Here is a 27,156-nt window from a genome sequence, read left to right as displayed (position 1 = left end):
CTGGCACTGTGCAAGGTGGTACCTCTGGTTGGCTTTAGCAGAGGCCCTTAGCTCAGAGTGACAACACACATTTTCACAGTATTCCACCTCATAGCTGGTGCTATCAAGGATGTCCTATAGCACACCCAAGGACCCTCTTCAGCTAGAAGAAATGACATTTGATGCATCCTAATTAAAGTAAAAGACACTGTGCATCTGCATAGCAGGGCTAAAAGACTGCTTGGTCTTCCTCTTAAAGAAGACTTCCAGGACACCCAATCTTTTGTTTATGTGACTTTAAATTAACCTGTCAGACCCAGGACCTGCTTATTTTAACTGCAGTGGCCAAAGGAAAGTGTATAATAGAAAGTAATAGCTGTTCAAAAAGTGAAAGAATATATTTCATGCCAGGAACAAGTTGGTCTCACCTGAGAAAGCTGAAGAATTCTGCCCATAAACTGTAGAAAAGACATTTCATATGGGGATTACAACATTTGCAAATCTTTTGGTTGTTTTAATATTCTGGAGTTATTTATGCAAAGTAGCAGCAGTTCTCAGGTTTCCAGTTATTTGCAGAAAGTCCATGTGGCTTCAGTTGTATGAGTGTATAGGTTGCCCAGATTTGCAATTTTGTAGAGCTGTGTAGATAGAATGAGCTTTTCCTTGAATACATTAGTCCTTTAGACATTAACTACATTATTACCCACCAAACTAAATACATCTCATTGCCTTTGCCTTAAGAGATTATTTGACAAATCACATATTACTTCAAACCATGAAAAAAATAACACTGGCTTTCCTTTTACTTTTCCCTTTTTTCCCCAGAGATAGAATTACTTAGTAATTCTTAGCGAGTTAGTATGTAGATGTTTATGAAACCAGTGATCCTTCTCAGCTCACTACTTGCCAAATTGCCTTGGTGTAGAAGCAGGGGAGGAGGGACAGACATTTTAAAAAGACAGCCTTCAGGGACTTTACAGCTGAAATAGTTTGACATGACTTTTTTCTGATGAACAAATTACCAATAACTTATCACTTTATTTTCTTCTAGGTGCATTAAAAATACAGTCTATTAATCATTCAAGCAATTTAGGAGATATTAAGAGCACTGATCTGAAATTTTCTCTTCTCTTCCTCCTATTACAAATTGTGATCTGTTCTTGCTTACAAATGTTTGCCCTTTCCAGGTCCTGATGGCCCCACCTGTCCTTCATGAGCTTCGCTACCACTGACTCCAGCAGTTCCATCACACTGGAGGGACTTTTCACTAACACATGGATCCAGATATGCTCAGCTGATAAAGGCTTCATTTCCTTTAACCTGTTCCATCCCAGCTCTCCTATATGACTTTTATCTTTTCTAATTACAGTCTCAGCTGTCTGGTTTGGCAGGTGCTATCAGGGATGATCCTGCACACGGTACCTGCGATAGTGACTGCACTAGCAGCTGCTCCAGTCAGGGTGTGCACAAGAGAAGCCGTCTTCTTCATGGTCAAACCATCCTGGTCACCTAGGCCTAGGTCACCTAACCCCTCATTTATCAGGTCCATATTTTTTAAAAATAGTTGATTCAGTGAGCAATCTGTAAGATACATACTAAATAAAGTTCAGAAAAATTGAGGGAAATAAAAAATAAAGTGATATGCTGTCCTGGAGGAGCTGACAGAACTTGTGTTGGTTTCTTTTCCCTCACAGGCAGCATAATTATAAGTGGTGCATAGGCACCCAAGTTATGAGTTATTTGTTTATGTGGAATTCAGAATTTTTGATATTTTGTGTGTGTCTTGAAGTTTGCAGAAACAGCAGAACTGGAATGTATAATTTGTTACAAATGTTGGCCAAGTAGAAATAATATTCAGACTTTTGTTTTCTTCCATTAGGACTGAAAAATGTCACTGCTACTTAAGTGTCAGCATCCTGATTCAAAACACAGAGAAGCTACTTCAAACAACAGCGAAATAAAGCAGGAAGAACTGCCTGTGCTTTATAGTTAGAGCAGTTTAGGAAGTAGCATTGCATTTTCAGCTCAGTTAGCAAAACTGCACTCTAATAGAGTGATTTTATTGACACGGGTAAGAAGCAAATTCCTGCCATGAACACATTTTTCTACAACCGTGACTGAGGTTTTGGAATAGTTTACAACACAGTCCTTGAAAAGTCTATTCCCCAGTTGAAAGTAATGATTAACAAATTAAGCATACTTTTTTTTTAGTAACAAATACTGTTTGAGTAATAACTGTTGTGCACAGCCCTGTTATTGCCATTCTTTTCTCCTCATGTCAAGAGGTGTAGTCAGCCTCAACAGAGGAAAAAAATTCCAGATTTTTAAGGAAGAAAATTATTTGACCAATCCTGGTATTCTTAATCACCTTTATTCCCAAATGAAAAATGATCAGTAAATAACTTTATTTTCTAAAGCACTGAATGCTCCTGTTTATTAAAGGATAAATGTATTGCAAATCCTTCACTGTCATTATGGTCAAAAGAGCTACCTAGACATTTTCTGAAACCAAAATATTTCGTAGGGCTTTTATCAGAAAGCCTCTTACATCCTGTATGAATTTCTGACTAAAGACATGGAATACTCTAGAGCAGCCAATAGCCCAACAGCTCAAGTAAATGCATTCACACTTACTTACTAATAAATAAATTTCCATCTATCTAACTTGAGCACAGATAATTGAAATCTTTTGTCTTGGAGCAGTAACCAGCCTGGCACTTAAAAATACTGTTTTCATGTAGGTTATGATTCAAATTCCTGACTGAGGACCATTACACCTCATAACCTGACTCCTCTTTAGTCCAAATCAGTACTATAAATTTATGGTGTTTTTCTACAAAATTGAAGATTGCTACTGAGTTATTCCACTTTTCCATTCAAAATCCCTTCCTGTGAAATGTTTTTTAACTCTCACTGAATTATCAACTTGTTTATAGTTTTTGTAGAATGGTGCCCTACCTGGGAAAATATTACAGCTGAAGCCTCAAGTTGCTGAGACTGCAAAGTAGTTACTGCCTAGGTCATTAAGCCTTATATACAGAGCAATTTTATACATGGATTCAGCAAAATACATAAGAAATTCAGTTAAAGACCAGCATACATTTCAGTAATGTTTTGACTCAGCTCAAATGTTTTGAATTATTTACGTATTGTAGCTGACTATTTTAAAAAACAAGTATTGTTCATACTAGTGTTAAATTCCTATCATAAGCAAAAATTTCACCAGTTACAAGTTTTCCCCCCAAAACAAGCTCTGTCTTATCACTCCCACATAGAAAATTCAAAACCAGAAAGGACTGGAAAAGATTTTGAAAAACTTAAAAGTCTTCTAGGAACATTACCAAGTGCAAGTGGCTTCTAATACTTATTTCATTTTTTTGTTGTCATAAAAATACTTATATATGTATATATAACTATACCAGACTGCAATGTGGGCAGAATGATCATTGCAGTCAACTGATGAATGTACACTGGCAAATAATTTTAAGCATTCCTTTCCCATGGTTCGACATAATCCAAGCCAAGATGTGCAAAGATTTCTTCCTCACTTCCAGCTTTGAGAAAGATCCTCTGTGAAAAAAAATTAAAAGGAAAGTCAATAAGGGTGTTAGAAAGAAATTTCAATTGATGCTTTTTGCTGTTGAAAAGGAGTTAATATTTGACAGTTCTACCCATTGTATCCTCTACAGAATACACTGTCTTCATCAGTGTGCCTACCCTGAAATGCAAAAGCAAGTTAAAAAAGAATTTTAATGCTGCTTGATGTTTTCACTTTTAATGACTAGCTTTCAACTTTGTTTTGATTTACTTTTTCAAGACCCTCAAATCCAACCTATTTTTCCCTTCCATGAGGGTCAACAGCAGAATTTCCTTCATGAAATCATAAACGTTTTTAAATTAATACAGTAATGTTCTCTGTAAGTGCATTCAAACTGATTTGATGGTGACAGAAATTGTCCCTAGCCAAGCCTTAAGAGCATCAATTAAAAGCCAATCTTTTTTATTCTTTAGACACACTCCTTCTGAATGTTTTGCAGTAAAATGAAGTTTTGTTTTTTATACCTGCACTTCTGATAATAAAGGAGATTATTTTTACACAGGAACACTCACAAGCCTGTGTGCTGTATGATGGTTGATAGAATAAGTACATAGCCTTACGAATTCCTTTAATCACAAAAGTACAATAATAATTTTAAAAGCTGCTAAGGTAGGTGAGTATTTGAACAGTAAAAACCTCACAATGTAGAGTTTGGAAGCAAGAAAAATATTTCAAGATTTCAGTAATTCCTGAATCATTTGAAGTCTAAATAAGTGTTCAACTCTGAATAATCAAACTCAAGAGTTGTGAAAACTTCAGGGTTGAGTTTCTCGATTTACTCTCTGCTGTGAAAGAGGAGATGCTGTCTGGAGAACCCACCAATAAATTCCTTTGAGTAAGGAGAATCTCTGACTACACCATGTGTGCCTGCAGCTCCCTCCACGAGGGCTGTCTGTCCGGCACACCCACGGGAATGGGTCAGGAAGAGGAGCCCATGATTAGATCAGAGGAGACCCAGGGTATGGTGGAACAACTTCTGGCACCAGAGATTCACAACTGAGACCTGAGTGATTAAAGTTGTCTCTGCTATAGCAAAGATTGCTTATAAAGCATAGAGAAAGAATATCTCTTTTTTTCACAGGAAGTTCAAATGTCAGATTCTGGAATGAAAGGAATCTACAAATAATACTGAACAGCAGAAATACGGAACTTTTTCACATAGAGAGAAGAAGGGGGAAAATGGTAGAAAATAAAAATTTAACAGGATAAAAGAAAAGGAAAGATGACATCAACACCATTGAATAACAATACTGAGGATATTTTGTTCCTCAAGTGTCTCCTGAGATGACAGGATTTTAGGGATTTTTTTTGTTATTTCTTTTTTTTTTTCTTTTAGTATTATTAAGAAAAAGAGGGCAATCCATACACCTACATTACTGCAAAAAAAAAAAAAATAAAAAGAACTAAAGTAAAAGAAAAAAAATCTTACACTTGTAGACAGATGTTACAGAGACTCTTTAATAGGAGCTCTTCATATCTCTGAGACCCCAAATTGCATTCCATTTCTTTTGTTCTGTCACTTTATGTTTTCCTGCAAGCTAAACTCATTTCATTTGCTTGACAGGGAAAATTTCTAATACACAGTATTTGATGCTGAATACCATTCTCAGTAGCTACAAGCAATGTTTCTAAATGAATCTCTGGCTGGTATCTGCCAACTGCTTTAGCAATGTAAGTGTTATTAATGTTAATCATAACCTATGATTTTCCTTCTATGTCAATCTATGCTTATACAGTGCTGCAAATTTGATTATTGCATTCACTACCATTCTCTCTTGATTTTTTTCTTTTTCCCCAAGAGAAGTAATGAACTGCTTGCCTGGTTGTGATTTTATTTCATCTTCCTACCAATATTGTGGAGATCCAAAACATACTTCACCAACATCAGTCAAATTTACAAAAAAACCCCTATGCTCTGGAGCTTCTGGTACACTCTTCTCTTATCAATTTAATCAATTCCGTCATTTCAATGGATGCAAACATTACCTTTGTGGTTGTAAACATAACCATTAACTACACATAATGTAGAACAATATCCATCCAAATGTTTTCTTACATGAGTTGCTACCTCTTATTTTTCATTTTGGCATTAATGATCAATAATACTGAAAGAGAAGCAGGGAGTGAAGGCACAGAGCTAGCACAGCTTTATGATATCCTAACTATCATTGCCAAAGCTCATGTATGTTATACTTCTACTGTCACTTGGTTTCATATCAGATTTTAATACAATGAATCCAGAAAAAAAAAAACAAATATTACTTAATAGCAGAATTCTAGTTTTAGTTATCTACATCAGCATTAGCCAACAGCACAACCTTCTTGAAAGGCACACATTTAATTGAATTCCAAGCAGACTGATATCCAACTGTTTACTACCAAATTGCTTGGCAATAACAGTGGCCCAATATCAAAATAAATGCTCTTTTACACTTAAGTAATATTTACACTTAAATAATAATTTGAATAAGTCTTAGTCTGTCACTATAGCATTTCATTACTATTTAACCCAAATGAAGATGAACTTAGAAAATTAGTTTAAGTACCCAAAAATAGAAGTTAATACCACATATTACCATTGATGAAAGGGGATTTGATGGTTCTGAACCAGCAGAATCTGCTGCAAAGTGAAGTACTACAGGTTTGTATGTACATGTGTAATTCACTGTTTTGAAGATGAGACACATGGTGGAAATTTGATTAATTTCTTTCTTTAAATCCTTGTAATCCTTGGTATTAGCTGAAGAACAAGAATTAAGAATGAAGTTTCCTAATTGACTACTGGCATAACTCTGCTTTATAATTTGAACATTTGCTGTTGAATAAGTCACAGTAAAATTGCACCCTTAAAGACCAAGTAATTTCTTTCCATATCCCATTCTTCCCACTCTTTTCAGAGCCCTGACTTTTATATGCTTCACAGCCGTAATTCAGGAAAATGCAGTCATACTCTAGCAGATTTCATTATCCTTTTGAAAATTATAACATTGTGTATGAGGCACATCCCTTTTTGCAAAAGACCCTGAAGGACCATGAACACTAAGGTCTGTCTGGACTCCTGACCTACTATTACATGAAATAAATTGGGGAGGGGAGGAGGGGCATGGAGATTATTGCTGACAATATCTTTTTAGCAATTTATAAAACACTCTTTGATAAAACTTTGCTTCGAGACAAGAACTTGGAAAATCATTTACACATTTATTCTAATTTTTACTTTGTGTCCAGGATTATGTTGCATGCTTTAAAATGGTAAACTCTTACACAAGAGGTTTAGGGATTTTAAATTTAGTTTTTCTCTTCTCAGAAGACAGTAATCACTTGTTCAGAAATCAGTGATTTCTGAAAATCACTGTTTTTCACATTGTTTAACATATGACACATATTAATATCAGTTTAATTATCTTAATATTTCCTTTTCTTTTAAAAATTATTAAAGTGGAGATATAATGACAATATGATCATACCTAACTTTGTAGTTCTACTGAATGATAAATACCAAGCAGTCTAAACCCCCATCTCTTTACATCTCAAATTATCACAGTGGCCGTAAGCAAGACTGTGATAAATGAACAACAGAAAAGAAGAGGACAGACTGTCATTTTCAAACTTGGAACTTAATTGTTCATTGTGCTTGGACAGAGTCCATTCTAAAAATAAGATTTATGGGTAAAGTCAGTTGTAGATGAATGATGATAGCAACAGGATTTGCTTAATGAGGCATGGTCAAAGAGACCACAATGCACGTTTAGATTTCTTATGCATGTATTTGTCACTTTATTGACATCTTCACAAGTCATCACTTATGTCAATTGAAGAGTTATAATTAAAGATAATTTGGACAAACAAAAAGATGATGCTGCTTACATTCCTTGCTACAGCTTCTTTAGATATGAAAGGCCATGGCATTCAGTGAAGCAGTGCACCATAATGTCAGACCCACAATTGATAGAATATACATCAGTGGCTTATCAGACTAAAAGTACGAAGCTCTTGAATTAAACTCCCTTTTTCTCTGATCCCATTTTCTCAAACAGCATTTGTATTCTTGAAAAAATAATTAACAAAAGGGGCTTACAGAAAAAATTGTGAAGGCTGAAACTTAGGTAATGCATCATATCTACCACATGATTGCCAGTGGGAATGTTCTGTGTGTTTACCTGACCCAAGTGTTACCTGACCCACCTGTTCTCTGCCCCTGTAGTTCAGGTGTTGATGCACCACCAGGGCACACAGCTCACACCAGCATTGCAGAAACTTTAGGAAGAAGCTGTGTTTACTAAATCAGCCTTTTATAAGGTATGCCTGACAGTATGGGTATATGTGGTAAGCACATTTCTCTCTCTCTAAGGATTTTTCATAGAGATGCACAGAGAGAAAGAAAAAGAAAACAATTTCCCTTTCTGCTCCTTGTTTTTCCTGTGTGGAATGTGTTTGGAGGATTGTTTACCTGGGGTGAGTGCTTGATTGGATTCTGGTGAGGATTGTTTGAGCCTGATGGCCAATCCAACCCACCTGTGTCTGGACTCTCAAGAACAGGGTCATGAGTTGGTCATTAGTTAGAGATGGTAGTTAGAAAAGTAGGCATGTAGTTTTAGTATCTTCCTTTATATAGTATATTAATGTATTTTAGCACAGTTACAATAAAGAAATCACTCAGCCTTCTGAACTAGAGTCAGACATCATCATTTCTTCCCACTGGGTTTGCCTGCATTTACAATAGATATACATTTTATTATTTTGTAACTTTTGGATTATTTTCACCTAAACTCCCACATACCAAGGCAAAAATATTCAGCTTTTGAGACAGTCTGAGGACTCCATCAAGGAAGTCTGTACAATCACATATCCACAAAACAATGCACTGAAGTATTTTTGTTTCAACATTTCCTGCAATTCTTAGATTGACTGCAGCTATATTCTCTACTCAGTGATCCTTTTTTATCAAGTTCGGTGCAAGGGTCTAACAATAAATGAGTAGAGCATTAAATTAATTCTCATCTCTGAAAATGTTGAAATAACCATATACTGAAATAAAAGCAACAAGTTAGAATAGGTGCAAACAACCAACACTTTTATGGGAGAATTTCTGTGAATGCTATAGCAACTATTGTGAAAATATTTTTAAACAAGTAGCTATAGTACATCAAATTTTTTCTTGATATATGAATATTAAATGTAATACATGACAATAGCCCCAAGCAACTTTTTCTAATCCATGAAATACCAAAGAGAAAATAAATAAAAAGACATTTGGAAGCTTGAAGTAGTCACACTTTCATTTATTGTATGATCAGAATTGCAAGAAAGTTTTCAGGCTTGCTCTACATTATTCTTTAAAAACAGAAATGAAACCTGCCTGAAAAGTAAGAAAAGAAAGGAAGAAAGGAAGAACAAAAAGAGCAGAAAGCAAAAAATATGTTGTTCCATCAACTGGTCAAATTTTGTAAAGCTAAAAATGTGTAGCCACCCACCTAGTGCTCTCTATCTATATAATTGCATTTGCTTGCTCTTTTTGAGAGTTAAAGGTGCCTATGACTGCAAGTACACAAATCCAGTGAGAAAAAAAAGGAAGATCTCAGTGCAAAATTAAAGACATCCCAAAGGCTTTTCCATTTGACTACAGTGAGCTGCATGGATTTTTGGTGAACTTTAGCAAACAAGTCTTAGGAAATCATACAAGTTCAATGCTGTTTTCCACTGGGAAGCCTGAGCTGCCTCACGAGCCTGAATACCTCCATTAGCTCACAATGAAAAGTAAACTTGAAAACACAGAGGTCATAAAAAAGTCATGCCCTAGCAAGGGAAGCACAATTTTAGAACAAAAACTTAAGTTCCAAAGCCAACCATTGAATGTGTTGAATACAGATGTCTAAGTATCCTTGGATGTGACAAGTACAAGGACCACTGTCAAAGCAACTGAGTCAGGAAAACCCAAGAGAAGACAAGACAGACAGGCAGAGCATATGTTTGTTTTAGCTTCACACTTACATCTTCTCCCAGAAAGGTCAATCAGAAGAGAGGTAATCAGATTATAAAGACTGATTGATGAAAAATTATCCAAATTCACTCCATGGCACAACTAATTGGAGATTCTATTTATTGACAATTAAGTTATTGCAAGTCCCAGAATAATCGCTTTGAGTTGTATATATCCTTGATCCCCATCAAATTCAATTAGGCTTATCCTGGAATCCTAAATATGTAGATGCTACTAACATTTTTTAAAAATAAGTAAAAAAACAGAGAAATGCAGGAGAGGACAGAATGGAGGATGTCAGTAACAGGGTAGAAAAAGGCTAAAGCCAAACCTGGATGGATGAGTTATGGAATGATTGACTTGACATGACCTCCTCATGGGCTTCCTATACTAGCAATTCTTACCCTACTGAACATGCTGATGAGCTTCTGCAGTTCAGCAACTTCCATATGGAGAATGAGTGCAACACACGGAGTAAGACAGGGAGGTAAAACTGAAGAAAGTAATGAAGAGAAAATTTCAGTGGCATTTGAGTTCAGATATTTCTGAATTCAGGTAAATAAAAACTCAGACTAAAATATCTGATATAACAATTCAGAACATTTCACTCAAGCCAAAATTTACAGAACCACACAAATTTACTCCAGCCTGTGAAACAGCAAACAAGGGCACCTAGAATAGAGCAATACTTTAGATAAACTTATTAGGGCCTTAGTTAAGACTTAGTTAGGGTCTTGCAGCAGGTTGAATAAAATGCTTAACGTGGTTTTACTTGATTTGAATGGATAAGTGGGTTAGTGGGTTTCTGAGAGGAAAGTGCAGGCAAGTGACTCAGCAAAAGAAGCAGCTGCAAGGAAGGGAGAAAAGGGATGCTGCAAACTTCGAGTGTTTCAATTACTCCCTGTTCAAAAGTTGTTTACTTGCAGAAATATATTCCTATCTTCCTCATTATCAAAGTCAATCACTTTCTGGAGTGATTTTTTGCAGACTGAATTTGTTGGTTAACTGGTGCAGATAGGAGCTCTAAAAAGTATAAGCTACAATATCTGAGAAAACCTATCGGAAAATGCATGATAACTCTTCCTAACAATAGCTAGGAACTGATTTCAAGGAAAATAAGCATTTTGGTGACATAATTATCATGTGCTTTTGTCTATATTTGAGTTTACTAACCTAAAGACAAGCATAATTTATTGGTTTATATTGACTTATTATATGGCTTATAATAATACAAATAATGTGAGTGAAAGCTATCCTCTCTACATTTCTTTAAAATCTTCCCTAAATACCTAGTTCCATGCTATTTTCTACCCATACCATGTGGAACTTGAGTCACTGAGCATCACCTTAAGTGGGAGAGTGGGCTGTGGTTTTTATGCTATATGTCAAAAATAAATACATACAGTAACAGTGGAAGATTTTTTACTAAAATTACTGAGGAGCCCAAAGCCATTATCAGCACTTAAAAATTATTGACATCAGTATCAGAATTAAGTTATATCAATGTTAAGCCACAGGGATTATGATTCAATTTTTTTAACAGATGAAGGTGCATCTCCTTGATCTATCCATAACCAGGTGCAGCCCACGCACCGGGATTTCCAGCTGTCATTCAGGAAATGGTTGCCATGCTGTGCCAGGCAACCTTTCCTTCAGCATCACAACCCACTCCACTCCTCTCTGCTGACCTGCCATGACCCAGGTGAAAGGCTCTGCAAGCACTGAGCAGGAAGCCAACAATTTTCTCTTCCTTCTCTATGCTACTGCTAACTTTACAAAATGAATGTTGTACATCTTTGGTGGAAAATATAAATCTGCCCTGAGCTTCAGCATAACAAATAGCTTTGCAATTTTACACCATTTACAGACTGAGAATTTTGTAAAGCAACTGTAGAGAAAGCTTTATGGAAGATCCATAAATTCCTGCAGTGCACTGACTGAGAGGAGGTTGAGTGCCTTCAATCAACAATGAAAGTATGGGAATATAGCATAGCACTGATCTGTAAAATAGTGGCTACTTCTCTGAATCTCCAGCTGATCATCAGGTAGACAAAGTGCTCACAAGAGTCACTGTGTTCAGTAACCTTCATAGCAAACAAAATTATTTTATGGAGAGAGTGGGGAGGAAACAGAGGAAGAAAAAAAGGCTAAGTAAAGCAATTTTCATTAAAAAAAAGTGTACAACCCTGTCATTATGTAAGAGCTTTCAAATCATTGTACTCAATTATTGTCTTGCATAGTTTGTACACTGCCAGAAAGTACCACGGAAAAATGAAACTTCTTCATGGTCTGATATTTATATTGCTATCTAGCCTGAGAGGGACAGCAGCTCCTTCCACCAGTACTCTGTCAGACAACATTCTCAACATAAACATTACTTGATGAAAAAAACATTACAGAATCAAGCCCCAAGGAGCTGTGTAGTAATTACCCATCAGAATTTAGCTCCATTATGGTCAACAGGCATTGTTTATACTTTGTGGATAGTTATAACATCTGACAATCTGTCTTCTAGGAGTTTCCTAAACAACATGACTAGCAACTTTCAAGTGTTTTTCCTTTTGTGCTTTTCCCAATGTTTTTCATTTGGTTTTAAAGACTGGCTATTGGTGATTTTTGCTTTAGTTGTAATTAGACATTTCACTAAATATTTAAGCTATGTTTATGAATGAGACTATCAACAGCACAAACAAATTTATAATTATAGAACATAAATAATGAAGTACTAGTTGTACTAGAAATGTGAAGTACGTCAACAAATTCAATAATAATATCCCACAACATTTGCAGACACAGTGCATTTTTCATTTGACAGTATCATAACAGTTTTCAGTAGCAATAACCTGAAGTTTCTCTGACAATATATTATCTCCATATGTAATTTTAAGGTTTAACTGGTATTTTCTGCAGTAATATTCATATCAGCATACCTGCCTTAAAATAAAATCTAATCTGTTCCTAAGCCAGCTACAAACAAGATGCTAAATAAATCAGAGGGAAAAAGAATTACTTTTTGAAATGACAGTATAACAAAGCATGATTGAAAAAGCAGTATTGCAAGCACTACCCATTGACTTGATACCCTCAGGCAAAATCATGTGTAATGGTATTGATGCAAAATAATGCAGCGGAATTTATTCTAATAATTCTGGGCATGAATAATTTTTGAATGTAAGAGAAGCCATAATCATAAATTCTCATTTCATATTACCACTGGATTTGTCCTGTGCTTTTAATCAGGAATACCAGACTAGAATATTTCTCTTAAACTCATATCTAGCTCTCATTAGTTTATTGATATTAAATTCTGAACAGTAACAAGTAAATTAATCAAGTAAAATAGAATAATACGGCTAGTATTAGAATATTCTAGGCACTTACACAGCTATATCATAACACAGTATAACAAAATATCTTCATGTTTTTTACATGCCATCTCCTTACTCTAAGTAGTTTTGATGAAGGAGAAAGAAAAAGACCAGTGCTGAAGTACTGACAGTTTGAAAAATAAAATATTTAAAAATGTTACCTGTTGACTTAACAGAACTTGCTAAAGTTTAGTTTGTAAACAAGACCATATTGTACATAAAAGGGAATTGTTGTCTGTTAAAAATGACAGATCTGTGGTTCTTTGTTGCAAAACACTACATTGTTATGCATTCCAATCTCCCATTACAATTTTAAAAATTAAAAACATTCCACAATACTTTGGCGTCCAGACTAAAATGTTTTTAGTTTGGGGCACACAAAGTGAAAGGAAACTTGGAACTTCCTGCCTGACAACACAGGCAAAAATTTTAACATGTTAAGTAGCACACTGTTGTAAATAAAACAGATCAAAAACCTATTGTCCCTGCAATTCTCTAGCAATCTTGTACTACCACAAAGTCCTTAAAAATATTCTCAGGGATTATTTCCTTTTTCACTTTAGCTAGAGTCACATTTCACTTTAAGTCTGTGCTATTTAGAGCAGCTTTGTCAAATACTGTTGGGGTTTTTTTTGTATTTTACATTATAAAGCTTTGTAAGAGTGAATGAAATGAGAAAAAAGCAGAATCCTGGATTTTATGAAACTCAGTTGTAATTCATATGGGATTACTATAAACAAACCACTACAGAAGAACCTTACTGAGATTGCAAAATCAAAGACATGCAATTTAAGAAATCCCAGAATGTGGTACATTGAATTTTGACCTTAATTCAATTTTCCTGTGTTTATGCATCTAGACTTCATTTCTTCAAAGAAATGCTGCTTACTTCAAATCCTGTAAGGTATTTAGGCTTTGTTCACTAGGCAGGAAATGTACTGTGCTACAGAGCTAACAAATATTTGCTGACAACACTGACACAATCTTGAGTTGAAGACCAATGTGGGATCAATCAGTCTTAGGAAACTGAGTTTTTATAATCTGTATCTGTTCTAGCTCCCTGTGTTTGCTATTCCCCTATGCTAAGTGGTTGATGTCTGCTCTCAGATTTGTAATGTAGCTCAAGGCTCCTCTCACACCATATCCAGAGTTAAGTGAGGCATGCATGGTTTACTCAGTTATTTGGGGCAGCAGAACATTTACCTACTTCTTGTTGCCAGCTTAGAGCATTAGCCTGATGAATTTAATTTATTTTTCAGTCCATCAAACTTCTACTCATATCTCATCCCTGTCATCCTATTTTTGTGGTCCTTTTCAGTGGTCTCTTCAACCAACCTGGATTCCTTTCCACAATGGAGCTGTTAATTAAATCTACACTTTCCATTCTCCATTGCTTTTTCCAGCCAGTCTGCATGTACTTATCAAATTTGTAAATCCACCATCCCCTCATCCCCTTCTGACTCCCACTTCCTATGCCATTTTCCTCTCTGGTCCTCAGCTGCTTCTTTTTCCAGCTTCCTCTCTACCTAGCTTCTTTTGAAATTAATTACTTTTTCTTTTGACAGAAAATATGAGACTCAGTAACCTACCCCCCAATCAATAACCCCAGCATACTGATTGGATAATTGAATTAAAACAATTAAAAATTATTGGTTCTGCATTGCCCTAGAAATTAAAATGAGTAAAAAGATATAGCCAAAATATTCAGGATCTGCACCTATTTATGCATTTTGAGAGATGTCTTTTTATTGGCAATACAGGTTTCACTGAACTGCTCAAAAATCACACTGAGCATAGGAAATGACAATTAGGTACTTTTATCTTTGTGTTAGATGTACAGCTTGGTCTTGCAAAGAAATTAGGTTTAGCTAAATATATATGTGAATTACAGGCAAACTTTGTAAAAATGACCAATCATATGCTGTATGAGAAACATTTAAAATGCTAAGAGAACACTAAGGAGAAGCACACTTAAGCACACAAGAAAATCATTTTTTAGCTTACCAAGAGGTAAGAAAAGTAGATTATTTTAATTCTTTATTTTAAAAAATAAACCAGATGCAAAAAGAAAAAAAAATCACCCAAATCACATATGCAACTTCCACTTTCCTGAGTGAGAGTGAGAATTGAAATATAAATGAAAATATGTGCATCTCTTTACAATCGCTCAGTGTTTCATTGCAGTAATTTTAGAATCACAGAATTGATTAGGCTGGAAAAGGTCTCCAAGACCTTCAAGTCTTATGACCCTCAAGTCTTAATCTATGACCCAACACCACCTTGTCAACCAGACCATGGCACTGAGTGCCACACTCAGTCTTTCCTTAAACACCTCCAGGGATGGTGGCTCCATCACTTCCCTGTGCAGCTCATTCCAATGCCCAATCGTCCTTTCTGTGAAGAAATTTTTCCCGATGTCTATTCTAAACCTCCTCTGATGTAGTTTGAGTTTGTGTCCTCTTGTCCTGTCACTGTTGCCTGGAGAAGAGTCCAAACCCCACAAGCCTACAATTTCCTTTCAAGGTAGTTGTAGAGAACACAGTGGAAATCAATATTATAAATTTTGGATCTTTATGTTTACTGTAGCTTTAATCCAGGCATTATTGCAGATGTCTAAAGCAAACTCTGCAGCTGCAGCATGTTTAATTCATCAAGATGTTCTCAAGGCTGATTATATCATCATTATAACTTTATAATTTTAGAGCAGCATCTGCCAAAATAAGACTATAACTTCCAGTTTTTACAGAATCATAAAAAATGTCTCTTTAACTGTGAAAGTAAACTTCTGCAAACATCTTTTTCAATGAAAGATAGTGTGGAGTATATTTTCTCTGATGAAACCAAAAAACTGTCTTAGAGACTGAACTACTGAATACACAATTAAAAACTGTGAAGATTACACAACGTTATGTAATAAAATGAGTTTAGAAAATCATAGACAGCTCTTCCTGGTGATAAAGGTTATTGAGAAAAAATGTGTTGGGCAGTGAAAGGAAAAAATACCTGCTTGAAAAACAAAGTTGTTTTTTTATTAGGAGACAATTTTACAAAGTTCTGGCAGTGCAGGTCACCACCCAACCACCTGCAATCAGTCTGGCTTCCTCAGAGCAGTTTCTGTCCTATGAGCCAAGCCACCACAGGAACATATGAACATGACTTTTTGCACCAGCATGGTCACTGTCAGGTAAGCCATGTTTCAAAATAAAAGACACAACACAGATGCAGACTGAGCCAGAGAAAAATCTGAATATTATGATGGAGGCTAGAAGCTCAAGGATGGTGCCAGGCATGGCTGGACGGGCTGCCTGCTGCAAACACAGAGGTTGTCTGTGAAGCAGCTACTTGGGTAAAACATGGGCAGTAGCAGAACTTAGACACCCTGAAGCCAGCTCACCAGAGCACTGCTGCCATAAAATACCATTTACTGGGGCTGTAATCACACCTTCATTTGTTTAGGTTTACAGGTACTTGCTAAGGCAGGCAGGACAAGCCCTGCCTGAAGAGTCAGTCAGGCTTTTTGTAGATAGGAATTCTCTCTGCAGGCAAATGGCAAAAGACACTGCAATACTGGTGGTGACAACTGAGTGCATGTGAGTGTCACAATATGAAAGAAATCCCAGGATAAATTTCCCCTTTCATACTTGTTATGGTTGCCCAAGAAAAAGTAAACTTTCTCTCAAAAAAGCTGGGATCACAGAATCTTACTATATTCAGTGTAACTGCACAGCACTTAATGGCTTGAAAAGCTGGGTCCCACTATGAAGTTTCCAGATCATCTTGTGAATTTGTTATTCAGAACAGTTATATAAACCACCTCTCTTGTTATTCAACAACTAAATAACATTTCATGCCATTCAAATTCATACAAGGTTTTTAAATGCAAAATTGTCATCAATCATCAATCAGTCATCTGAATAGTGGCATATTTTTTCCAATATTTCTCTAGTAATAAACATTAAGGGACCTATTTCCCATCTTAAATTTACATAGGACATAAAATTAATAACTGCTTTCTGCCTCAGTGATTCTTCAAAATAGCACTGAGCTCATGATCCTTCTCTTACAAAAAAAAAATCAACCTACAATGTCACTGCAAGAACATTCATATGCAAATAATTAAATTAATCTATTATACCCCAAGAACTCCATCTATTCTTTCACAATAATAAGCAATGCTAATTATTTACATCACTTATTTTTGCTGCCATGAACTGCATAAAGTAATAATTGGACTTGAAAGGGATTTTCTGAATATTGTGAAAATATGTGGGTTTATACAAGCTATAAATCAGAATTTACAAGACAAATATAATCCTCCAATCTCACACCTGGTTTGAGAATTTCCATTGTGGGTGGTGTATAAAATGCAGGAGAGAGACTCTTTCTACATGGCCACAATCCAGTCATGAAACTGTTCCACGTGCCATCCTTAGAAATCTCCTGACATGAAACAGGAATAGAGAAAAGTACCTGCAGCAGTTTAAGCATCCAGCCCACCCCCATCCCACTGCTCATTCAGCTTAACTCTCCATGCTCCCTTCTATGCCCAAAGGATAGCAATTTCAGGAAATATATCACTCAGAATTTCTAGCAAGGAACAGTTGAAGTTAGTTCCTGTTTTACTCAGATCTGGTTCTGAGTAGCTGCTGAACAGCAAACAGCATCAAGAAAAATAAATATATTCTGAATGAAAGAGCAATAGGGAATCCCACTGCAGCTGACCTGTGTGACATACAGCAAGGGAGTTTTAAACCTCTGTCTTTAACGCCAAGGAATAGTTTCCAAATAGTTGTCAAAATGTAAAAACAAACAAAAATATGTTTATTTTCCTATGGATTCTGAAGTATTTGGAAATTGTGCTGATTTTAAATTAATTCAGATAATGAAGTTTAGTTAGGAAGCAATAGTGAAAAAGGTTGATAATCTTGCATTTTAAAAGGCCGTATTCATCCACAATGTAAGTGGTAGGGCTGGGTTTTGCACAGAACAATAGATCTTTCAGAAGCATCTTCTGTAGTTAAGTTTGAGATATCCTCACAGCAAGCTGTACTGCAAAAGATGATATATGGATTTGGCTGGCTGAGAATCACTAGAATGCAGCTTCCCAGGATTTCCAGAGAAAAGAGAGTTCTAGGGAAGAGTACTTCTACCTAACACATGTATAGTCATACAAAAATAGTATCACATTGCCTTTTGAACAGTTCTAATCAGCAAAACACTAATTAATTTTACTTAGTTGGAATTTTCCTACTCACTTATCCCAGGTGTTCCATAAAAATTATGTAATTATCAAAATATTGCCCTGAAAAATGTCACAATCCAATAGAATCTAGTTTACCAGGCATTTTAAAATAAACCTAAGCCCATTTGAGCTCCTGCCAGCTTGTATATCTTCTCAATATCCTGCCTGACAAGCTACTGGGAGCCTGAGTTCAAATAAGTCATTTTAAGTACTTCAGAGCCAGGGTGCCCAGAGCTCACTGGCTCCATGGGCCTGGACTAGCCAGACAAGCAAATGCCTCAGAGCTTGCAGCCCCAGGAGGTTTGGAACAGTCTGATCCATGGATTGTTTCCAAAGCTGAGATTCAGAAAGAAATTCCTTTAGATGAAAGTGCCAATATCTGACTTACCCTCTGACTAAGAGACCAAGCAAACTTTGAATTATCAAAATTCTCCATTAAGCCTTTGCTCTCTCTTCTAGTTATAGAGAAAGACAAAACACTGGGTGATCAAAATTCTTCATTAAATTTAAGTAGCTTTTTCTTTAGTGGTTAACTACTTACATGACTGCATGTTTCCATCATGGGAACTAGGTTTTAGTGATGGGAGGTGAGACCAAGGAAGGCTAAATGACCTGCTTAAAACTACAGAGAAAATTTGGCTACAGAGTGACACAAGCTGCAAGCTGAAAGTCAAACCTCTGGACCATCCTCCTTCCTTAGCCTGCATTACCACAATATGTAGACAATTAAGCTCACCCAATCCCCACTTCATGCTAAATGTCACAGTTCGTTCTCATGCTGCCTTTTCACAAGCCAAATTAGGATTACTAGAGGGATCAGAAAATATTCAGAGAACAGAAAACATGACATCCTGGAAGTTGTTGACTGCACTCTCTGATGCCCCATGTCTGACCTGGTACGTGGTGCTTTGGCTGCCTGCAATCTTGTCATTCTACCAGCCAGAGCAAAGATCCACTAACAGAGAGTCCAGCTTCAGACACTCTACAGGGCCATTCTGCATGAAAAGATATTCTACCCCAGCTAAGAACACCAGAGTTGGTAAAGCCACCAGCAACCTTTGTAGTTCCTGAAACTTATTCCAGGTTGCCAATATGGAAAAGGGACATTCATTAATACCACAAGGACGGCTCCTTTAAAAATAGAAATCCTGTGGTTTGCCAGCCACTTTAAAAATCACTTTCAAGATAATAAAACACTAAGAGAAAGTAAATCACACATTTCTTATATCTTCCTATAAACATATGAGAATTACTAATCTAAAAGACAGATATTCAAAAATAAAACAGGCTTTGGAGCTGTATCTGCTTTAGTTAGATCCACTAGATCTCTCTCTATTTCACCCAGATAAAAAGCTGTCAGGATGTTGTCTTGACTTGCCAACAATGCCCTAGTATGCACACCACCAGTCCAGATACAATGCACATTGTACCCAAAGATTTTAATTGGGGGTTAAGGGATAATTGCCTCCTAGTCCAACACAGAGGAGTGCCAAAACAAGAGTTGATGAGTTGATGTCCTGGTTTACAGACTAAGGACCTTAATTTTTCCAAGGAAGACCCTACTGTTCAGCTGATCTGACTTATGCTTCGCACAGAAAAATGGTTTGGGGTTTTTTGAGGTTTTTTTGGGGTTTTTTTGTAAAATCATTTCTATTGTTTTAGAGAGCATATTGTTCACTCATGAATAGGGCAGGTTATACAATGAGAATTTTATTTGCCCATTCATAAAAATGTCAGGCCATTTGTTGCAGCAATAGTACCATAAGACATGGGGAATGTACAACTTCTCTTTCTTCCTCGTGACTGATCAGTGAACTCCACTCTGTAAGAGTGGGGATCAGTAAGGTTTGACCTCCAGCTGGTGTAAATCACAAGAACTACATACCTCTGGTTGGTATATACAAGTGCTAATTTCCATACCTTTAGTACACAGTTCTACAGACACAGATTTGGACATACGCTCATCTTTTTATATAAAAGTGGCTGACAGATCATTGGTAGCAAATTTTCAATTTTTTTTTGTCATAATTTTCTTATGAAAGGAAGATCTACAAAATGCCCTTCTTATCACAGAACTGAAAGAATCATTAGTTTGATAATTGCACACTGTCTTCCAAAACCAACAAATATATGAAAAAGATTCACAATAAAAAGAAAAAAAAATAAATCAAGGCTGAGGAATAATTTCACAGTGTAACTCGGTAACAAGTCCCTGGAGAAAATTTCTCTTCCTTTTGTTCCCATCTGCAAAGCTGTGTAATTGATTCCTAACTGCTGTGTTAATGCTCCGGATTCCTGGCAGAATCCCTTTGGAAATACATTAAAGCAAGCAGGACTCTCTCCTGCTGCAACCTTTTGAACGTTGGAATCTGGGATTCTGTGACATGCATCACATTTCAAGCAGTGGGCCACAGTGCCAGCATCTGTGCCAAACTGCTGATAAATATTAATATAGAAGAATAAAGTATAAAGAATTATATATTGAAATGTAGAGCAAATCAGGAAATTGTTTTCTTTTGTAATGAATGACAGTCTCTTACAAGTACAGTTATATTCCACCAAATAGAAATTAAATAAGAGCAAATAATATTTGCTATAGCGTGGTTTATTAACTTCTTATAATGACTTGAAAAATTTTAAATGACAACAGGCAAGTGTTTTTAAGGAAAGCACTTGGTCTTCTGCAGGATCAAGGAATAGTTTGACTTCCTGATCTTCCTATGCCTTTTTCTGTAAACATTCAGACTAATAAAAGAAAAAGAATGAGGCAAAAAGGGTTTGGTCCAGCTCCCAGGTATTACCCCAGTCAATACCCCAGTGACTGTTAGAGTTGTGCATGGAGCAGGTGTCTGCCTGGACAGAGCCAGTGACATAAGACGGCCTCTCTTCAGCAGACCAGGAGAGAAATATGGAGAAGATGTGTTTCGGCTTTCACATATGGTGCCTAATTAACCTTAATTAAGGCTGTGTTGAGGGAACTTGAGCAACTTGCAAGCGGGATATCTGCTTCCTGATTTTTTTATTTTTTTTTTTTAGCTTTAAGAAAGGAAGATTTCCTCTCAAAAAGAGAAATACACTTATGAAATACAAATTTTCATGTTCCAATCCAATTTTATGAGACAGTACAGATAAAATACCCCTGTTTTTATTGTTCCCTACAGGTCAAACAATTTTAAAAGAAAAGCACTAGGATCGCAATAAAGTAGATTCTCTGCTCTTTATAGTTTAATGTAAAAAATAACCAACACACCAACCCTAAATATTTTACAATTTGGGCATATGTTCCCTTCTGTAAAATTACATATTATTTTTATTAATTATTTGAATCTTACTACTCTGATGACCCTAAAAATTAATCAGCCTTGGTAGCCACACAATTTACTGCAAACATCTCCTCTTCCACTATGGATCAAATTTCACAGACAGACACCATTGCTATATTCTGCAATTTCTGATCTTAGTACACACTGGGTGTCAGTACGGAAGCTTTTTATTCAAACTGTCATTTGTGGGAATAACTTAATACAAAATTGTAAAGTTGAAATTAATTTTAAAATATATTTTAATTTAACACAATAGATTATAAATATTCGTATACTTGTCAGAGAGTCATCTCCATGATTCTTGTTAGAATAACACTACTTGGAAAAAGAGCCTGTGTTAAGCAGATTATAAACTCAGTGCTGCCTGGTCTGAAATTTTTCATATTGCATATCTGCCTTAGAATTTTCTTTCTTTTTGGACAAAGTCAGCTAATGTAATTTAGCGATTTCTGAGACTGCAGCAGAAACAAGAACAGTATTCTGCTGTATCAACATATTAACACAACTTCTTGTGTCTGAAATCTGCAGTGCATCTGTGGTTTACAGCAAAAAAAAAACATTAAAAAAAAAAACAAAAAAAAAAAAAAACCAAAAAAACACACCAGAATTTGGAAGCAAACTAGCTGTATTTGCAATTAAGTGAGAAATGACAGACCTAGATATTGGGAGGCAAGGGGGACGATGACAGATAGATGCAAAGCAAAGTCCCTGAAATGAACAACTGACCCAACCATGTGCCTCAATTGATATGTGGAAATTTAGGACCTTGTGGTCAAGACAGTTGAAATTTTCCCTGAATTTTGGTCTGGGTGTTTTGGGTTTCCTTCAGGTTGGCTTTTGGTTTCCTGTTTTTTCTTCTTTGCCTTTGTCAAGAACTTATGATAAGGAATAAGGAAAATTTTCTGAGTTTTGCTTCTCAGCCCTCTCTTTAGGTCTATTTCTTTAGTTTTGGGCAGAATATCTGAGGAATTGAGGAAAAATGTAAGTTGAGACTCAGACATGTAGGAGGTCTGGAGACTAAATTACAGTTACAGCTGATGATTTGGGGAACCTCAACATGTGTATACATATTTCTTTATCTTTTTCAAATTTCCAAGGCAGATAGTCAACAGGAGGAACTCAAGGCTGGACAATGCAAATGCAGGGCCCTTGAAATCAATGGATGTTTAAGACCTTAAATCTTTCTCTGACTCAGCTCTTTACTTGAAAATTTGGGATGACAAGAACATCTTTCTTCCCAGAGGATACTGTGAAGATAAACTCATCATTTATCTGTGAATCATCCTAGCTAATCCAGTCAAAAGCACATGGAAACTCATTTTTTTCCCCCTGAGAGATTTTAATGGTGTATCAGTTACAAAGCCTAAACATAATCAAGAAAAAATAATACTGATTGATGTTGTTCATGAAATAATATTGTCCATTTTGCATCTCTGAAAGCTTCAGGGCTCTGAGTAAAAGCAGCAGATATAATGATACATACTCATACATCAAGCAGGCAAATTTTGCTGCATACAAAAAATAACACTGGCATCCCTCAAATCGTTTGGTTTTTCCTAGTGCCATTTATTTGTTGCACCCAAAAAAGCTATTGAACAGAGCACATATTAATGTGCACATAATAACACCAACCATATTATGGTGAGAAAAAAAAAGTTTATATTTTGAATACTTTCAAAGTATAAAACACAGGCAGTAACACAGAGACATCATCCCTGAGTTTGTGAAGAAATATCCTTTTTAGACACATGACAGCATATTTATCTATTATTGATTTTATGTTTTCTTCTGAAGCATCTAGTATTGACAATTGCTGGCGACAGGATATCTGACTAAATAATCAGGATAATTAGCCTGATAATTTCCCCAGGTTTCCATGTGAACTGAGGATGCTATAGCAGCATCTGGACCTGATGAGCACATATGGAGACAGCTGAAATGGAGTGATTGCTTAAATCACTCCAGCATCTTAGAAAGAAGCAATGAGACAATATTACATGTAATGAGGGGTGCTGAAAACAGTCTCCATTCTATAAGAAATACATAGGAATGATTAAGAAAAATCTTAACATAGTACTTTGCCTTTCTCTATATTGACATCAATAAGCATCTTCAGTATTGATTTTTGCTTATTATTTAAATAGCCTAATACAAATACAGACATTAAGCCAGATAAATACAGAAATCAGTATAACTGCAGCCAAGATCCTTTATACCAGAAATTATGCCAATTACTCCCCAGGCTGCCAAGCCTGACTAAACAGAACTCCACACAGACTTCTGAATGCAGGGCTTTAAAAGCAGGATGATCCCTAATCTCTGTTTAGTGTCATACTCTGCAAAAACTTCCTCAAGCCTTCTAACTGAGCCTGTGCCACTCAATATCCCCTCTTCCTTTGCAATGCCAGACCAATATGAGTTGAAAGTGTGCTGGGGACACAGAAATGATCTCTCCTTCTGAGACAGAGGGACAGCGAATCACCTTTTTCAAATACTCGCAGATGGCTTTTTCTCAGTTCTGTGAAGGCTGCGCAGTTCCTATCAAACACAAATGTCTAATTCATGTTTCTTGTTACATTTCAGAAATTACTTCACAATTGCCAAAATATAAAAAGGATTTTCAGACTTACTTGCTTAGATTTTATCAGGCTGTTCCACTGAAACTACATCATGTGAAGGTGGAACTGTTTTACCACCAAATGGATAATCAAGCTAAAATATTCTATATACTTGAATATAAAAAGTTAACTGGAAATGCACACTTGGAAATAAAAACACATTAGCTTTACTTCTGAGAATAAACAGTACCTTTCTCCTGTCATACAGTGCATGGTTATCCAGGATCATCTTCCTTTCATGTGCAGCATACCTCCGCAAATCACGTCCAAATTGCTGTCAAAGACAGAGCAAACATGAAACACATGCACAAACCAAAATTGTTATCCTTTCCACCTTCTAACACCAAACCAAATAATAAACTAAGGACTAAAAATTACCTCTATTAAAGGAATATAGTCTGATAAAATCAGTCATCTGAAGGGAAACGTTTGGTTAAGGAATCCAAACATTTGCATCCATCCATCATTGCTGTTGTTACTGTGACAGTAGTTGGGCACTGCATAAGAAAGCAAACCTGTGGTGGGCTCCCACAGTCTGCAGGTGAATTAGCCCAACAGGGAGTAGGAGCTCAGTGAGGCACAGAAAAATGAAGTCATTGCCTACTCATACAAAGTGCCTCACACTGTGTGTTTTTAGTGTAGACTCCTACCTACAGAGTTGAGAGAAGGGCTTTTAAGTTGCCAAACACTTCCAGGATAAGAAAGGACCCCAAAGTCTGCAGAACTTAATCCAAAGTCCAAAAAAATACATTTTTGTTATCTCAAAAAAGTGACTGAAGTAACTCAAGCTCAGCAGGAGAACACATCAATTTCAACATTTTGCCTGGTCTAAACCATCCTGCTTCCAATTAACCTGAGAACAGAGTGGCAAGGCACCAGTACTGCTTCCAGCACATCAAAAAAATAATTCAGAGCAGGCTCAGAAGCTCTCCATTGTACCATGTAAACACTCCCTAAAAAATGAACATCAGAAGGCAAGCATGTAGAACAGATTAAAAAATAATTCTGTCTGGAGGGAGATTAATAATTTGAGTTTTGAGTTTGCATTAGGTAGAATTTTTTGTTTTGAAAATAGTGTACTATTTCATAATATGCCAGCTAACTATAGTGAAAGTTGCTATAATTTCAAGTTTTCTTATTAAAACATAAATCAAAATATATTTTATTCTGGTTCAAAACTAATGTCTAATTTTAATTTTTTCCAGTTTATTACAATTTCAAGGAGTTAATTAAAATGGAACTGAAACAAAACATTTGATCTAATCCAAAAAGAAAGATGTCAAATTGTTTTCAATTTCCTATAAAACAAATTAAGTTCCATTTCAGAATATCTATTCCTCAAATGTTTTATTTCCTGTAAAATTATGTGACACTTTCCAAATCATCTCTCTACTCAGTAACCATTTAAATTTCTTGTTAACAGTATCATGATGTACAAAGACAACACAACTGACCAAAAACCTAACTCTTCAGTTCATAAACCTAAACACAAAGGCACAAGGGAAATAGAACTTAACTCTCCTAGAGAGACATTCATAAATGTTAGTGATGAATTCATCAGCTCCAACCCATGATCAGGGGTGGATGACAGCATGAAATGTGATGAGTGAATATCAGGAATATTTTTTTTAAATCCATGAACTCTGAATGGTCCTGCAACAACAAAAACATGTTTTCAGTGCTAAGAGAACATGTACTGTAGTGGTTACTTACCCTGGAGCCTGTCCAACCTAACAGAGCATATGAATATTGCTCAAAGGGGGTTATGACCAGATCCACACGGATTGCCTTCCAGTCTTTGACTTCTGCCATTTCCAATTTTTTTGATGTGTTGCAAGTGCTGTTGTCTACTCTTGGCTGATATAATTTTAAAATTGCAAAACACTTCTGAAAATGATCCATGGCATCAACTTTTCTGCTTGGCAGCTTCTCCTTTACAAATGTTGATTCAATGATATCACAATACAGGAGTAAGCCCTAAAGAGAAGATATGGTTCACATTGAATTGCTGAACTGGTTTTACTGTCATTCCAGAGTTTCTAGATAGTTGTCCTAAAAATTCATGTGAAATGTAATTTCAGTAAACAAGAAACTGTGCCAGGGCAAATTTGGGCTAACAAGAGACATGAAACGGCATCAGACTTTGGAAAATATTTGAGGGAAATCTGCACTGGTAGATATCTGACAGTAGTGAGGTCCTGCCCTGTACTAAAGAGATAGAATTTGCAATTCTTCCCCTCTCTCCTTTTGTCCTAAGCCTTTTTCTAGTTAATGTCAACAGAAATTTCTCAGTAAGGACTGATGTGTTCCCATGTGGCAGACACCTAGAAAAAGATGATTAGTCCAGTGCACAGTCTTGCTGATGGATTCCAAAGTGGAAGATGCCATTTGGACTGTATCTGATGCATGAGAGTTCCTTGTGGCAAGGTCTGGAGTTTCCAGAGAGATGGAAGATCCCTGCCCATGTCTTTTCCTCAGAGGGAGTGCCCATTTCTTTAGGTCCTTGGATCACCTTTTTCTGCTTTGAAATCACTCAAATGTTTACACATCCTCCTTCCTCTGGACTAGGGTCTTTTTTAAATTGCAATGTTGAACTGAGAGTGTCTAGAAGTGGTTTTATTTGATGGCTGCCCATTGTTTACAATGGTGTTGTAGTTTAGGAAAGCTATTCTCCCATTTAGTAGCCCAGCTAAAACCATTCCCCTTGCTTCCCCCTCCCCCACCCCAACTGAAAACCCAAAAGGCAAAGATCACGGACTGAGATAAGAACAATTTCCTGGAAACAGCAATGAGGTAAGACAACAAACAGTAACTGGAAACACTATTAATAACAAAAGGTGTAAAACAAAAACGATTTACATGTAAAATAGCAGACCATTTCAACCACCACACTTTCTCCCACTGGAAGAAAAATCCTTCTTCTAGGAAGAGAGAAAATCCCTTTCCCTCATCCCTGGCAATGACAGAAAGCGGTATTGAATATTAGGGTTCCCTTTGATCTGATCTGGGCCAAAACCAGGATGAAGGGTCTCCAGATAGGACTCTTAA

At 36.2% G+C, this 27,156-nt stretch overlaps 1 protein-coding gene across 5 annotated transcripts in view; it reads right to left on the bottom strand.

Annotated features, from left to right (window-relative positions):
• Positions 1-834: 834 nt before the first annotated feature.
• The window catches only part of DNTT (DNA nucleotidylexotransferase), a 146,502-nt gene continuing 120,180 nt past the window's right edge, over positions 835-27,156 (bottom strand). For 4 of the 5 annotated variants that reach the window (XM_072931136.1, XM_072931135.1, XM_072931137.1 and 1 more), the window contains 3 exons: positions 25,822-26,085; positions 24,299-24,382; positions 835-3,549 (listed from right to left, as the gene is read on the bottom strand). In XM_072931136.1, the coding sequence (XP_072787237.1) occupies positions 3,463-3,549; positions 24,299-24,382; positions 25,822-26,085 (435 nt within the window). In that variant the 3' untranslated portion in view covers positions 835-3,462. The remainder of the gene's footprint in view (positions 3,550-24,298; positions 24,383-25,821; positions 26,086-27,156) is intronic. The other variant, XM_072931138.1, reaches the window with a different exon arrangement.

The sequence above is a fragment of the Taeniopygia guttata genome, chromosome 6 (assembly GCF_048771995.1).
Source record: "Taeniopygia guttata chromosome 6, bTaeGut7.mat, whole genome shotgun sequence".
NCBI lineage: Eukaryota > Metazoa > Chordata > Aves > Passeriformes > Estrildidae > Taeniopygia > Taeniopygia guttata.
The sequence above is the reverse complement of the archived record's forward strand: the minus strand, read 5'-3'. Positions and strand labels throughout refer to the sequence as shown.